Raw genomic sequence first — 16525 nt, 5'->3', positions numbered from 1 at the left:
GGCAAAAGGTCAGGGCCTTTTGGAAAATAATGAAAAGATCCTTCCTAGACTGTGGTGATGACTTGCTTATTGTTATAACTGCAGTGTTAGGCTACAAAGGATGAAAAAAACAATGGTCTTGCCAGATCTTACCCTTTTTTCCACTGGCACTTTGTTGTAATACCGAATGGAATCTTTACCCAAGAAATCAAATTCAACCACGTATTCCTGACCATCAACCTCAGCGTGCAGGTTTATATGTTCCACTCGCAGAGAGCAACAACCAACTGTGTCTGCAGTCTCTCCTTCTTCCTTCTCATTACCAGCTCTCAAAGCTAGCTGCAATTTGGGGGGGGGGGGGGGGGGAGAGAACAAACAGGAGATAATTAACTGAAAAGTACTAATGTTAAAGATAGTAAGAAAGAAACTGCATAGATCATCTAGCACAAGGGTTCCCAACCTTTATGCTATGGACCAATACCAATTAAGCCATGGATCCTCTACTCTAGGTAAAGGCAGTGAATTAAACTTCATTCCGTGTTCATTACTCTGTACAGGGCAGAAGTGTAATCTACTGGATTCTGAATTTCCCAACAGTTGGGAACCCCAGATCTAGGTAGGACATGCCCTCTGCACATTACTACCATCAGGAGGGCATGCTGGAGCCTAATGACACACATTCAAAGTTCTGCCCCTTTGGCATCAAATTTCTGACTATTCCATGAACTCATGAACACCACCTCACTTTTAGTTCTCTTTTGCACTATTTGTTAATATTTCTTACTGTAACTTGTAAAAAATGTATTACACTATATTTCTGCTACAAACAAATTTCGTGACCTCTGTGTTTCAATGATAATAAATCTTATCTTGAGCAATAGAAAAATGCAAGGGTGGGTCCAAAAGTGGAAGTAGTAGTCAAGTCTTCCTCCTGTCCTCCATCTCCGCCATCCAAGTCCATCTCCAACAGAGCCCACAACGCAGACAACATCTGCAGAGTATTTTGTGGCTCTCACTCACCTTGTCAATAAAGTAAAGAGCAACAGCACGCTGTCGGACTTTCATTTCCTTTGACTTCCAGTCTTCCCTGTACTGTGCACGTATCTTGTCAACGTGTTTCTTCAACGTCCGAGCAGTCTCGTATTTCTGCCAATCCTTTTCACCCTATTCAAGTAGAAAGAATATAATTAGATTCCCCTCTCCAATGACTGAGATTTGGAATTATTGATTGCAGGAAGGTCCTAAGCGAGGAACATGGCACCAACAGAAATCATGGGGATAAAATAACCAAACTCTGACAAAGGGATTCAGCAGATCAAAAGATGAAAACTAATGGGCCCTTACTGAAAAGACTGAATAATTACATTAGAAGAATGGATAAACCAGAAAGTCGAATCAATATCTCTGCTTTAAATCAGACACACGATTAGTTAAGTTCAATATTCTTACCAATTCTCACCTATAATGATACAATAGATCAAGGGCCATACCCCATCACTACCTATCCACTTCCTAGACCGGCAGCAAGATTCGTAAAGATATCAACAGTAATTCTGCTGATTTTAAGACTGTAATTCTATCACCTTTATTCTCTCATTGGTGCTACCTCCCTCCAGTTCTCACAGCTGGATAACATTCACCCGGACTTTCAACAATCTAGTCACGTGTAAAAAAATAATTTCTATAGAATAATGTTGACCAACATTAATATAGACATCGATACAGCAGATTAGCTGCAGGTCACTGTCTGTCAAGTAAGCAGCTCTCTCAGCCTAAGACAACAAATCTCATTATACCTTAATTCTGGAGCTGGGGTTCAGCATGATATATTTGATAGAACCCTGGATGTTCTCTGTCCACGAGACCAGCCATGTCACCTTGTTGTCGTGGCGGACCTCTTTCCATTTTTGGCCTGGAGGTGGTTGTGGAATCTTTGAGTCCCTGGAAACAACAGGGAAACAAGTCAGTAACACATTGCCAAAATTGTTCATCAATCCCATTGTATCGTTAAAATGAAAAAAAAAACAAACCCCACAAATAATTTACAAAACTCTAGTCTTCAAGGGGTTCAACGGAAGATTACTGCATATGGTTATAATAGGCCAATAAATGTAGTAGCAGTTTAGTTTGTTCTATCGCTTCCAAAAGTTCTTTTTTTTTAAAAAAGTATTTAATAGTAAAAGCAATTATCACCACTCATGTCCAGCAAATTTGTCTGACATTGTCTGCATTGTTTATGACTCTTTAAGTTTCATTTACCCATCATCTCAAACATGCTCTCACCAAGACTTTGAAAATGAGTCCGATTTTCAGCATACTTTTGCCACCACTTGAGGGAGTACCCTCCAAGATCCAGCAATGCAATATCAGGGGTTTTCTTCATCCATAGAGCAACAGTTGGCCAAAGCACTTGCTTCCCGAACAGCAGCAGAATTAAACTGAAAACCACTCACTCAGTACCCTATAGACCTTTCTAATCTTCTGAGGTTTCAAAATCTGGTGCTGCTGGCATGGGCAGCACTTTTGGCAATCCCTTAACACCATAATGGCTTCTGGTGAAGGAACACTCAAAGTACCATTGGACAGAGAGTTCCAAGAACTAGATCAAGTATTACAAAGTAAAACACTAACAGCTTTTGGCGGCAGCAGCACGTAAACTCAATATTATTCTGATCAAATCTCTTAAATAATACATTCCCAAGTCAAAGTGGAAGGGCCAAGAAAGATGAAACAATCACAATTCTGTTATCATTACAGTCAGTGTGGAAGTGTACACTCAGTGGCCACTTTATGTCACCTTCTGCTGCTTAACTCATTTCACTTTAAGGTTCGACATGTTGTGCATTCATAGATGCTCTTCTGCACATCACTATTGTTACATTATTCCCGTGAGCTTGAACCAGTCTGGTCATTCTCCTCTGATCACTCTCATTAACAAGGTGTTTTCGCCCGTGGAACTACCATTCACTTGATTTGTTTTTGGTGAAAATCTAGTGATCGTTGTTTGTGAAAAATCACAGATCAGCAGTTTGAGATACTCAAACCTCCCCGTCTGGCACCAACAACCATTCCACAGTCAAAGACACTTTTGATCACATTTCTTCCCCATTCTGCTGTTTGCTCTAACTAAATCTCTTAACTATACATATTTTCATGCATTGAGTTGCATTGCTGCCAAATGATTGGTTGATTATATATTTGCATTAACAACCTGGTGTAGGTATACAAGTATATCTAATAAAGTATCCTTTAGTTTGGGGAAGTGATAATCTGTCCTGCAACTTTCCACAAACTAGGCCTCCTTTACGTACAAGGCACAAAGCTATCAATTCCATAAAATTCCAAGATGTCCTGAGCCAATCTTCGTAAAATGCAAGCAGTAGGAACCAAGTAAAATTTAATTATAAGAACCCTTAATAAATCCACACCCCCACTAAGCTTCTCTAGATCTAGAGCCAACAAGCAACTAAATACAGGCAGAATGTTGCTCAGCACAACAAATTAAAAATTGTTATTCCGTATTAGTTTGCTTTGTGCAGGGCTATAGTATCATTTACTGGATCAATAGTGAAACTCTGAATTTCCAAGTTTGCATGTTAACTATGCAATGGCAAAACCCCTGGCTTCTTTGCAGATACTCACTTGCTACAGTTGATGATGATGTCCTGAGGCCTGATCCTTCTCTTCAGCATGCCCATCTTTGGGTGGTTCCCACGGCCACGGAAAAGCCCTGGTGGCTCAATTCTGAAGTTTGCAATCCGCTCTTTATGGTTGTCCATTATACAATATCCATATTCCTGTACAAGCTTCTCATTTTCTTCTTTTAATTTCTGGGATAGGTGGGGAAGTGAAGGAAAACTTAAATCAGAAAAATCCAACTTCTTCCAGTTTTTTCTCCCCACAAGTCTAGCATCATACTTAAAATAGCAAAGCCTCAGAAATTACTGGCCACATAGTCCTAAGTTCAGAAGTTCACCCTTGGCACAGTAGCACAACAGTTAGAGTGAAGCTATTATTGCGCCAACAGCCTGGATTCAATTCTGTTGCCCAAAAGGAGCTTGTATGTTCTCCCTACACATGCGAGTTTCCTCCTGGTGTTCCAGTTTGTTCTCGTATGTCAAAGATGTACAGGTTAATAGGTCACATGGATGTAATTGGACAGCGCGGGTTTTTGACCTGTTACCATGCAGTTTCTCTGAATCTAAATCGTGCACAGTGTCTGTTAAGTTCTCCTTCAGTGACTCCCAGGGATCACCGCTTACCACTTTATAGCTTCTGGCAAAAAGCCCTGCAAATAACAAATACTACTAATTCTTTTTTTTGTTTTTCCTGCTGCCAAGTTGCAGTTTCATTTTAAAGTTAATCCCACATTTAGGGGGAAACCTCAGAGAGGGGATTCAATATCTGTATTTGCCATTTGACTGTGATTCCCAAGCATGTGTTTGATTTTCTGGGGGTGGTGAAGGAAGACCAGGGAAATGAGTTAAAATGCATTTAATTAAATAATGTACTACAATGTTCATAAAACTCCAGGATTTCCTTTGAGCTGAGGGTAGAAAGAGAATGAAAGAATGTACTGTTTTTAATCAGTATAATAATCTGGTTGTATTACATTTGCTATGTTAAGACAGAATAACAAAGATTTACACTTTACAGTATAAGCGACCAAGGTTCAATTCCCACAGCTGCCTGTAAGGAGTTTGTATGTTCTCCCTATGATTTCATGTTTTCTTGAGGTGCTGGTCATTGTAAGTCGACCCATGATTAGGCTAGGTTTAAATTGGGGAATTGCTGGCGGAGTGGCTCGAAGGGCGTATTCCACATTGTACGTTAATAAAAAACTGTAAGATCAACAATTAGCTTTATTTGTCTCATATACAGTATATTGACATATATAGTGAAATGCACTGTGTGTGTTAAACCAAAACAGTGAGGATTGTGCTGGACAGCCTGCAGGCGTTGCCATGTTTCTGGTGCCAATGTAGCTTGCCCACAAATCACTAACCCTATCCATACATCTCTGGAATGTAGGAGGAAACCCAGTAGTCACAGGGAGAATGTACAAACTCCTTACAGACAGTGGTGGGAACCGAATCTCAAACTTTTAGCTGGTGCAGTAAAGTGACTGCACAACTGCTACTGCACCGCCCACTTGATTTAGGGACATGAAACCAGATGAATCATCTGTCACTGATTTTGAAAATGAATTTCAATAAAGCAGAACTGCTCCTGATCACCATTACAGAGTAGTACAAAGAAAGACAAAAACAGTAAGCCACCTACTGCAGTTACCCTCTTATGCTCTGTTTTAACAACACTAGGCCCTCAGCACGGAACTTTCAAACATATGAATATCTGCATCACAATGACAATGGCTTAAGGAGATGTCTCGTTGGGAGATCAATGTAAGTTGACCATGCCAGCAATTGACAAGATACAGAATAAAGAACAATACCTTGATAGCCTAGATGCACATACACTATCTTTTCAGTAGATTTATGTTGAAACACTGTATAGTATTAAGAGTGTAGAGCTTAGGAGAATCAATGACATCTTGCATCTATGGAAGCAACTCTATTTTCATCTTTAATATCTCTATTTCTCCCTTTCAGGGTTCTTCTAAAGACCCTGACCTGGAGTTACACACTGACTTTGTTTCTTTGTGGGAATGTGCTCTCAGGGTTTCACGAACTGCTGTTACTCGGCACGCCAAGGGTGCGGCCCAAAACTGTCACTTGCCTTTGGAGGACCGAATTTCGTGCTACGGGGGCGGGGGGAGAATCTGAGGTCAGTGTCTGGGCAGGAGATCGGTATGCTGTGGGAGAGGGAAGATCTAAGGCTGTGTGCCCAGAGACCTGAGCTCAGAAAAAGTAACGCAACAGACTTTTAACATCGTAAACCAGTGAGTTGTTTGTTTTCTCACCTCTTGGTGTGAAATGGAGACACCTCTTTCTCCCTTATTGGGGTAGGGGGGGAGGGGGAGTGGGAGGAAAGAGCCTGTGGAATGTTGAATATCGGGTGAAATGCAAAGTCTTTGGGGTAACTGCATATCTGTGGCTTTGCTGTTGCTTTGCTCATGTTTGAGTACTCGGTGCAGAGAGCCAATGCTTATTGCTGCTAACACGCAGGATGAACTGGTGGGGGGGGACTTTGGGGTTCTAACATTCAACTGTCATTCATTCTTTCGGGGCACTCCTCTTTTTGTGGATGATTGTGAAGAAAAGCATTTCAGGACGTATATTGTATACATTTCTCTGACATTAAATGTACCTTGAAATAGTGTAGATTATTGTCACAGTATCTGTAACCAGCAGACATTCACCAGAGTAAAATCACTGGTGAACCCCTCTCCCAGTACAAACCTGTTTCTCCTCTTTGGACATCTGCTTTCGAGCCTCAGACTGCGCCTTGAAATATTGGCTCATTTCTTCAAAGTTGCATTTGTTGAGATCTGTTATTGCCGCCTTCTCTTCTGGTTTCATTTCCTACAATGGATTAAGACCTTAATTACTTAAACTGCAGCAGAGCCAAAAATGTAAGAAACTTTGGATCACCGTGCAAACATGCTAATATAGGAATAATGCATTTAATGCATTCACTGGGTGTCTTTTTCATCAAATAGTATTCAACTAGATGGAACTAGCTCAATCAACAAAGATGTTGGAAGTTCAAATATATCGATAATAACAAGCAAATTGAAGTATTTTACGAAGAATTCGGCTAGGGTTAATCTGAGGGACGGGTGGGCGGCGTGCCTGGAAGGGCATATTCCACGCTGAATCTCAATAAATAAGATGGGAAGAACAAATGGCATATATGATAATTATCTATGATGAACAAAAAAACTATTTCAGCTATGAAGTGGTCAGTTCTCAGCAGTGCAGTATCTTGAACTAACAGGATCAAGCACCAATCCAGGCTTTCAGATTTGCTGCAAGGTCATTTTCCTATCTATTTAATTTTATTTTAGCCTCTTTACTCTAGCAGCAAAAGTTCCATGCATTCCCTTTCCCAAAAAAAAAAGCACACTGGCACTTGAGGAATGCTTGCTAAAAGTTGCTAGCTTAGGTGACAGAATAGCTCAGTTAGAAATGGCCTGAATTTAGTAGGTTATAGGCTTGAAGCCATCCTCAATATCCAGGCTGACAAACCAGTACAGTCCTGGGAAATTTATGCATTGCTGTTGAAATTATTCTAATTTGAAAGAAAAAGAAACAAGCTCATGGAAATAATAACATGGAGCAGTAGATAGGATTTCAGAATTAATTCACAATCTAAAAGTCGGCTATAAACATACCAGATTCTGCAGGTGCCAGAAACCCAGAGTAACACATACAAAATACTGGGGGAGCTCAGGCAAAGCAGCAACCAGAGAAAGGAAAAAGAGTTGACGTTTTGGACTGGAAAGGAAAAGTGGAGAAGCCAGAATAAGGTGGTGGTGGTGGTGGGAAGGGAGTACACGCTGGAAGGTGTTAAGTGAAGTCAGAGAGCAGCAGAGGAAGTAATGGGAGAGGGTCTCAGTGAAGTCCTGTCAAAGAGCAGACTGCTCTAAGTCTGCAAACTTACCTTTCTCCAGTCCTTGAAAAAGTTCTTCCTAAAGATATCTTTCGTAGTGTACTCATGATCAAGCATTTTAGCAAAAAATGTTGCAACCTCTTCACTCTGAGGGCTCAACTTCATGGGCTTCCCTAAACATAAAAGATTGAAATTAGACATCACAAAAGCTAAGGTCAGCTGAGTACAAAGTTAATCAACAAGCTCATCGACCTGTTCAATATAGCTTAATTTGTCTTAAAAGATTCTATGAGCAAACTAATACTGGATTACAAGACCATAAGATATAGGAACAGTATTAGGCCATTTGGCCCATCGAGTCAGCAACGTTGGGATTGCCACCTGTGCCACGCAACAGTGAGGCAAGCAATAGAATGAGGTGGCAGATAAATGTGGCTGAAGAATTGGAGCAGGGGGCAGGGATTCAGATTTCTGAATAATTGGGACCTCTTCTGGGTCAGGTGTGACATGTTCAAAAGGGACGGATTTGCACTTGAATCCGAGGGGACCAATATTCTTGTCAGCAGGCTTATTAGAGCTGAAGATGAGCCAGCAGGTTTACAAGTAGATGATGAATGTAAGAAGAATGTAAGGAAGGACAAGCCAATGACTGGGTACAAATGCAGGCAGAGCCAAGAGTTAAACTGTACCACCACACAGGGAAAATTCAAAAGGGTGAAGAATACAGGACTGAAGGTATTGCACTTAAATGCACGTAGCCTTTGGAATAAGGTGGATGAACTTGTGGTACAATTAGAGACTAGTCATACGACGTTGTGGGCATCACTGAATTGTGGCTGAAAGGCGGCCATAGTTGGGAGTTTAATGACAAAGGATATACTTTGTAACGAGAGGACAGGCGGGAAGGCATAGATGGTGGTGTGGCTCTATTGGTAAGAGATGGAATTACAGCTTTAGAAAAAGGTGACATATGGTCCGAGAATACTGAATCTTTGTGGGTGCAGCAAGGCACAAGATAGATATGTCCCACAGAAGCAGTCCTCAAATGACAGGGGTAGACAAACGTGCTGACAATGGAAGTTAAGGACCACATAAAAGCCAAGGAAAGGGCATATAAGGTAGCAAAAGTGTGTGGGAAGTTGGATGATTGGGGAAGCTTTTAAAATCCAACAAAAGGTACCTAAAAAGCTATAACGGAAAAGATGAAATATGACCATGAATGTCAGGGAGCAGGAGTGAATGCCATTGCTGTTACAAAGGAAAAAGTGCAAGGCAAACTGAAACCTCGAGGTGGATAAGTCACTTGGACCAGATGGACTACATGAGAGAGGTCGCTGAAGAGATAACGATGCATTGATCATGATCTTTCAAGAGACATGATTCTGGCATGGTCCCAGAAGAATGTAAGATTGCAAATGTCACTCCATTTTTTAAGGCAAAACAAAAGGAATTTATAGGCCACTGAACTCAGTGGCTGGGAAAGAAATCTTGCCTAACAAATCTGTTAAGAGTTCTTAGAGGAAATAACAAGCAGACTGGACAAAGGAGAGGTAGTGGATGCCATTTACTTGGATTTTCAGAAGGCATTTGATAAGGTGCCACACATGAGACTGCTTAAAAAGGGAAAATCCTAAGGTGTTGCAGGCAAGTCTCTGGTATGGTTAGAGGAATAGTGGATAGGCAAGAAACAGCCAGTGGGAATAAAAGGAACCTTTTCTGGTTGACTGCAAGTGACTCATGGTGTTCCTTAGGGGTCAGTTTTGGGACCGCTACTTTTCACATTATTTGCCAGTGATTTGGATAATGGAATTGATGGCATTAAGGATAGGGGGAGGGCAATTAATATGATTGCAACAGGACTTAAGACAAATTGGAAGAATGGCAAGAAAGTGGCAGATGGAATACAGAATTGGGAAATGTATGATAATGCATTTTGGTAAAAGGAACTATAGTGCAGACTATTATCTAAGTGGGGAGAAGGTTCAAACATTAAACGTGCAGAAGGACTTGGGAGTCCTCGTGCAGGACTCCCAGAAGGTTAATTTACAGATTGAGTCTGTGGTAAAGGTAGCAAATGCAATGTTGACAGTTATTTCAAGGGCAATAGAATATAAAAGCAAGGAGATAATGTTGAGACTTTATGAAACACTGGTCAGGCATATTGAAGTATTGTCAACAGTTTTGGGCCCCATATCTCAGAAAGGATGTGTTGACATTGGAGAAAGTCCAGTGGAGATTCAAGGGGATGTCTGCGAATGAAGGGGTTAACATGAGGAGCATTTGGCAGCTCTGGGCCCGTACTCACTGGAATTTAGAAAAAGTAGGTTTTTTTTAAAAGCCAGAGAGTGGTGAATCTGTGGAATGCTCTGCTACAGACTGGGGTGGAGACCAAGCCTGTGTGTATATTTAAGGCTTAAGTTGATAAGTTTCCTGATTGGTCAGGACATCAAAGGATATGGTGAGATGACAGCTGTATGGGGTTGTGTGGAATCTGGGATCAGCCATGATGAAATGGCGGAGCAGACTTGGGTTAAGCGGCCTATTTCTACTCTTATGTCTTTTGGTCTTATAGGGTCTACTCCACCATTTCATCATGGTGGATCCATTTCCCTCTCAGCATCAATCTCCTATCTTCTCCCCATAATCTTCCAACCTCTGCCTTAAATATACACTATGACTGCCTCTACAGTCAATTATAACATGGTTCTTTAAGATGCCAAGCCATAGATCATCTGGAAGCAATCCTGTATGCAAACTAGGAGGTCAGAAGCCAAATCCATTTGAGTGACTGGATACCAAGGAATCACGGTCAGAGAGGGGACACCATTCCTTCAACACTGATGTACAGTCTGTACACCACTGGAAACTCAGCTATGTTAAGTCAGTGTAACTGAGTAGGGTTGTTTTACATAATGTACTCAGAGTGAACAAACCAGACTTGCATCAGAAACCCAGCCTCCACACAACTAATCCTTCCAAAAGAATGTCAAGAGATAGATCAAATATTTCATATCAAGCTTAGGCTAGCCATGAATGTACAATGGGAACAATATCAGCAGGTGCACAAGCTCTGGAGAGCTCACAGACATCACTGTTTACATTCGCTCAGTGGAAGTTAATTAAGTAGCAATGCAGCATTTTATATTTCTGGGTTTGGCATCCTAATTGAATTATTTTAGGCTATAACATTTTCGTTAACTATCAATCCCACAGTGTAGTTTTTAAAGCAGCATCTTTTTTTCTAACCAGTGTCACTTCCAGGATAATGATACAACAATAATTTTGTCCTTCCTGACAGGAATCAAAGCATACAGTAGCTGATGCTCTGAGTTTTAAAGAAGAGTTTTTCTATCCCTTATTCACGGCCACTCAAAGAACAGAATTACAATGAGTGGGCAAAGCTAGAAGGGAAGTGTTCATTAAGTTCTTCAATAAATCCAATCACTTTCAATCCTATTGCTAATAGCTTATGCGAAACAGTAAACAGTACTGGTACCGAATGGCAACACAGCAAGTTCAAATCCCAGCAAGGAAGTAAACTGGTTAGGCTGTAGACTAAAAGACATTGAATTCTTTTCTTTCTTCCCCCTCCTTCTCTTAGAGGTGACTAAGCCCACCTTTACCATAGCAAGTGCTGCCATAGCAATTATTGCTGGCTGTACGTAATGGGGAAATCAAACAAAATACAGTCGGCCCTCCTTATCTGCGAATTCAACCAACCGCGAATAGCGAAAACCTGGAGGTGCTCTTCCAGCACTTACTCTTCGAGCATGTACAGACATTTTTCTTGTCATTATTCCCTAAACAATGCAGTGTAACAACTATTTTACATAGCATTTACACTGTATTAGGCATTATAAGTAATCTAGAGATGATTTAAAGTATATAGGAGGATGTGCGTGGGTTATTGTGAATCGGGATTGGAAAAAATCAGAGGTTCTCTTACTAAGCAAGTTGGAACAGGTACATCTGGTATTATTTAGCGTCAGTTCGTCAAACGTTTGCCTTAGTATTATAGCATATATTTTACCTCTCTATGCATATGAAACACTTAAGAACGTTAAGTTTCAGCATCGGGCTCAGAGTTTGATCCAGTGACAGACTGCTCCCGAGTGCGCTCTCCACCATGCCAGGTTGATGTGGAGGATCAAAAACCAAAAACCCAATAATTAAACCACTGCGTTGCTTAGTAATAATTGTAGCTTTCATCGGGGCAGGGCCTTTCTCACTTTATCCTTTAAGATTGTTCCGATTGTTGATCGACTGTAGCCTAACGATTTTCCAATGACCGATGGCGTTTCACCTCTTTCCAATTGCTTTATTATTTCCACTTTATTTTCAATCGTGATTTTGATTACTTTCGTGAACAGAAACACTGTGGATTCAGAGCTCTACCGCCAGGTCCTAAGGTCCACCGCATTGAGACAAGTTGAAATAAGGGACTTGAGCATCCGTGTTTTTTGGTATCCATGAGGGGTCCTGGAACCAATCCCTCACGGATGAGGGCTGACTGTAGATGAACGACAGGGAGATTTGTACATGCTGTTTTTGACATATTATTCATCTTCCATAATGAAGCTGCACAACCAATTCAGTTCCCATCCTCATGACCCCCATTTCTTATCACTGTGCAGATTTCGAATATTTTGCTTAATTTAGCCAGTTCTCTACTGACACAATTACCCTTTCTACTAATCCCAGTTGCTCCCAACAAATCATTTAAACACTTAAAATGTGGCCATCACTAGTAATTATCCATCTTTAATTACACTGACTTGAGAGGGCCAGTTATAGCCGACCGCTTCGGTTTCCTCATAGTTATAACCTGTATGTCATATTGGTAAGGACACTTATTTCTTTATCTGAAGAATATTCCAAACATTGATTGAATTTAAACTCCTCAGTTGAAGAGACAGATTCAACCTCAGGTCAAAATTAACAGCTCATGCTTCCAGATACTAATTCCATCACTTACCTACTGTATTTATAGTACCCACCACCCAAATTGAACCTACAACTGAATTCCATGTCTTTGATGACTCCCTCTTTTGCTACTCCTCGTCTATTTACTATACCACAACAGGGATAAGCCATACAATTAGATTGTACCGATATTTCTACCATTCCTTTATACACCTTGGTAACTCCCATCCAAAACAAAATCTGACATTTTCAACTTCAGCAGCATTTTAGGGAAGGTAACTTCCGATTTTGATCAGTTGTACAGCAATCCTCCTCCCAGTCCCCATCCTTACCTGGAATTTTCTCCCGGTGACCACCTCTCTACTTTAATTAGATTGCTTTCCCTGCAGAAAGCAACTGGGCAAAAAAATCCAATGATGGTTTAAGACGTCCAAATTAAACAGACAGGCTTTATACTACAGAAAAATTACCGCTCCCTTAACTGAAAACCCTCCCTTCAGATGTGAGAACAATTGCACATCTGGGCACAGTACATTTAAGGATTACTGGAAAACGGAAAGGGGAATTTGATTATTAAATGACTTAAAAGCACAGCATTATTGAACACCTCTGTTTCCCCACAGACAAACGACAATCATTCTGCCAACAGCTAGGGCTGATGCTGTCTCAAAGCAACTCCCACACTCCCTGCTATTTAGCCAATGACTCAATAAAAACTGAGCCTTTGCATTGAGATACTGAAAAAGAATGAGTTAAAATTAGCATATTGGGAACAAAGACTGAGACTACGTCCACACTACACCAGATAAATCCATAACTGAAGCCTTTTCTCTTCGTTTTTACCCTCCGTCCACACTAAAACAGCGTTTTCATCCCCCGAAATCGAAGCTTTTCAGAAATGCTTTCCAGGGTGGGTATTTCTGAAAGCGCCGATTCGGCAGATCAGTGTGGACGGGGTAACCGGACAAATTTAAAACGCTGTCAGACTGTAGCGCGCCATTTCATTGCTTTCTTGAACACAGCCTAACAATTTCAGAATAGACGGCAACGAGACTGAAGCCAGAAGAGTTAGAAATGTACTCACCAAATACTTTGACCCATAATTTACTGAAGAAATAAGTATACTCACTTTGCCCTGTTTTCTGTCCTTACTTGTATGAAGGTGGTTTACCTATTTATGCAAGTACTTCTCTGACAATAGATGTGCAACATACAATGTGTAACATTGTATGGAAATACAAGATAATACTGGTGCAGACACGTTTTACACATTTAACAAGGAACTTTATTAATGTAAGAGTTCGGCAGTTTTTAAATGTTCGTCATCAGCTGGGTCATACAGCCCATGAACTCCCTGTCAGTTGCCTCCATACGCTTCAGTATGATTTTTTTTACTTTTAAGTTCTCCTGCATGAAAGCCAACAGCTATCCATCATTTTAAGTTTTTCTAGTCTGTAACTACACAAATGCGCACTTTTACAGCGAGATTCGACACAAAACATGTCACTTGTTTTTGGTAGATGTGTTCTGCGCATGCACAGGAGGAGGAGTTTCACCGAAATCTCCGTTTCAATGTGGATAGAGATATTTTTAAAAACGCATAGTATGGACGCCTATCGTTTCTACACGAAACTGGCGTTTTCAAAATTATCCGGTCTAGTGTGGATGTAACCTGATAGGTGAGGACAGAATGCAAGTAGCTGCTGATACAGTCTTGTGCTCCCTATACCTGATGCTCAACATTCAATTCCTCAGCTTGCAACACAAATATCACTTAATGCCCAGATGCATTATGCAGACCTGAATGAAGTTACAACTGTCCACCCTCCACTTGGGTATAATTTCTGCAAAAAAACCCCCCAGCCATTTTGAGGAAAAGAGAACCAACACATCTAAAAACAACTGAACACTTAGAATATGTACTTCTCATAGATGAATTTTCTCTCTTTTAAATACAGGTTGCATGGCCTGAAATTCCACATGCTTCTAGTATCTATTTCATCACCACAGCAATTAAGCAGGAAAATTTCCAGGGGGAAAAAAAAAATCACAATTATAAAGTTCTCAATCCGGTAAGAAAATTTTGTTTGGTCAGAAAGGCAGGTTATTTGCAAAATTAACTTTTCTCCTCCCCTCCCCCCTAGAAAACTATAACCATTACTTACAGTAATGAAACAAGATGACAAGTTGTCTGTATCCTATGTACCACATTTACTCTACTACAGGAGGAGATTGGTTGTCTGCCAAAGCTATTATAGCTGGTGTAGGCTGAATGACCCTCAACATAAAAAGCCACTTTGAAACAAGGCTGTGGTTTTATAAGATGATAATGTGAGCAGAGCAGCCTTCAAGTCATACTGTCTCCCAACAGGACGAATATTGAAATGGATGGGAATCAGTTCTACATGTCACTGGTGACATTCAGTCAATTCTACTTACAACAGCAAACTGCTGGGGATATGGGCACCACATCAGAACATCTACAGCCACAAGTGGAGATGGCACTGAACATACGAAGTCCTTCTCAAATTAAAAAAAAAATGTTGGTTTTAACTGAACTGATCAACACTGCTATCAACTGTGAAGGGAGGATGACCAAATCTACACACAAACAACAACTATTTTGCCAAAGGACATGAATTATCACCTGCACCCAAAATCCAGGGCTGTCACAACTCAATATGCCATGAATCACAGTGAAGGTCCAGCCCAGCTTGTAAATGTCTGACTCGTGTGTAACCTGTAACATGGACAAGCATTTGGTGAGATGGACTTGCTGACTGCCAGGGGGCTGCAGGCATCTGAGACTCAGTTTGCGGCTACATTTTCAACTGACAAACTATTCTGGTCATTAACAGCTCTCAGAAATGAAACCCTGCCATGAACTCTGAACAATCTGTACCACTTTCTAACAGCCTATCTTTGTTGTAATTGTATCTACAGTGATAAAGTTCCATGTATTCAACTCCCGATTTTGCTTTTCTCAGCCACCCCTCTGCTATAAATTGAGTACTGGAAACAACAGTATACTTATTTTTGCTCTCTTACCATCATAATAGAATTTAACATCATCTGGGAGTGGAATGTAGGGCGGAGCAAACACTGGGCCCTTGTGTTCCAAAAATTTCCATTTCACACCATCCGTATAACGTTCTTCTTCCCACCTGCACAAAATAAAATATACTTGAGATTGTCTAGAATTTAACTATACTACTGCCATGATGAAACCATCAATTCACTTCCTCATCTAAAGTCTCATTAAATGTTAGGCTCGTGATATGAAAATTGCTTGATATTTTCAAGTACCTTGCATTAACCCCCTGAAAATTCTGGTCTCATCATCTTCTAGAAGCAGCAACTATGATATCTGGGGTCAGGTTCTCCTTAGTATGCATACTGAGTGCTGAGAATTGCAAAGGTTGTTCCAAGCAAGCTAATCGGCACTCATCCACACCCTACTCAGTACCAGCCGAGCAACACACACAAAATGCTGGAGGAATTCAGCTGGTTTGGCAGCATCTGCAGAATATCTTGTGTTCACGACCAGCTGAGCAAGTGGTTTCTCTCTTCCTTGACCCAACTCATCTCTAGTTCGCTAATTCCCTACCCATTTCTCCATGATCCACTGTGGATTCAATTCTCACTGCTGTCTAAAAGGAGTTTGCATGTACTCCTCATGAATGTGGTTTTCTCCCACATTCCAAAGACATACGGGTTAGGGGTAAAGTACGTAAGCATGGTATGTTGATACAGGAAGCATAGTGACACCTAGTGGACTATCCAGCATAATCCAAATGTGACAAATGAAGCTAATGTATCTCTGTTCCAGAATGATATGGTTCCTTTGAATTTCGCATTCAGCTGGGCTTTCAAACAGCTGTGAATGTGCCTCTTCCTTTCCTTGGGTATTTGAAAAAGGTCTCACATTGTTTCAATTTTTTTTAAACTTCCTTGAGGAAATTTGATATACTTTTTTCAATTAATATGACTAAAATGCATGAAGCGACATAACTGAAATTCTGAATAGTTTCCTAAATCAGGTCTAAAGAATTCTTAATTACATAGTGCACAAAGAACAAATTGGCAGCTACTAGAACCCAGCCCCAAT

At 40.7% G+C, this 16525-nt stretch overlaps 1 protein-coding gene and 1 non-coding gene across 2 annotated transcripts in view; both read right to left on the bottom strand.

The window, feature by feature from the left end:
- LOC132399908 (DNA topoisomerase 1-like) overlaps positions 1-16525 on the bottom strand; it is a 69836-nt gene that overhangs the window by 15386 nt on the left and 37925 nt on the right. The window contains exons 9-15 of the mRNA XM_059980815.1: positions 15466-15581; positions 7546-7667; positions 6342-6464; positions 3622-3809; positions 1776-1920; positions 1000-1143; positions 133-318 (exon numbers count right to left, since the gene is read on the bottom strand). Of these exons, the coding sequence (XP_059836798.1) occupies positions 133-318; positions 1000-1143; positions 1776-1920; positions 3622-3809; positions 6342-6464; positions 7546-7667; positions 15466-15581 (1024 nt within the window). The remainder of the gene's footprint in view (positions 1-132; positions 319-999; positions 1144-1775; positions 1921-3621; positions 3810-6341; positions 6465-7545; positions 7668-15465; positions 15582-16525) is intronic.
- Positions 10775-10893, bottom strand: LOC132400146 (small nucleolar RNA SNORA26). The gene has a single exon (XR_009514180.1). It is a non-coding gene; the product is annotated as a small nucleolar RNA SNORA26 (small nucleolar RNA).

Source organism: Hypanus sabinus, chromosome 9, assembly GCF_030144855.1.
Source record: "Hypanus sabinus isolate sHypSab1 chromosome 9, sHypSab1.hap1, whole genome shotgun sequence".
In the NCBI taxonomy this organism is placed as follows: domain Eukaryota; kingdom Metazoa; phylum Chordata; class Chondrichthyes; order Myliobatiformes; family Dasyatidae; genus Hypanus; species Hypanus sabinus.
This window is presented reverse-complemented; position numbering and strand designations above follow the sequence as displayed.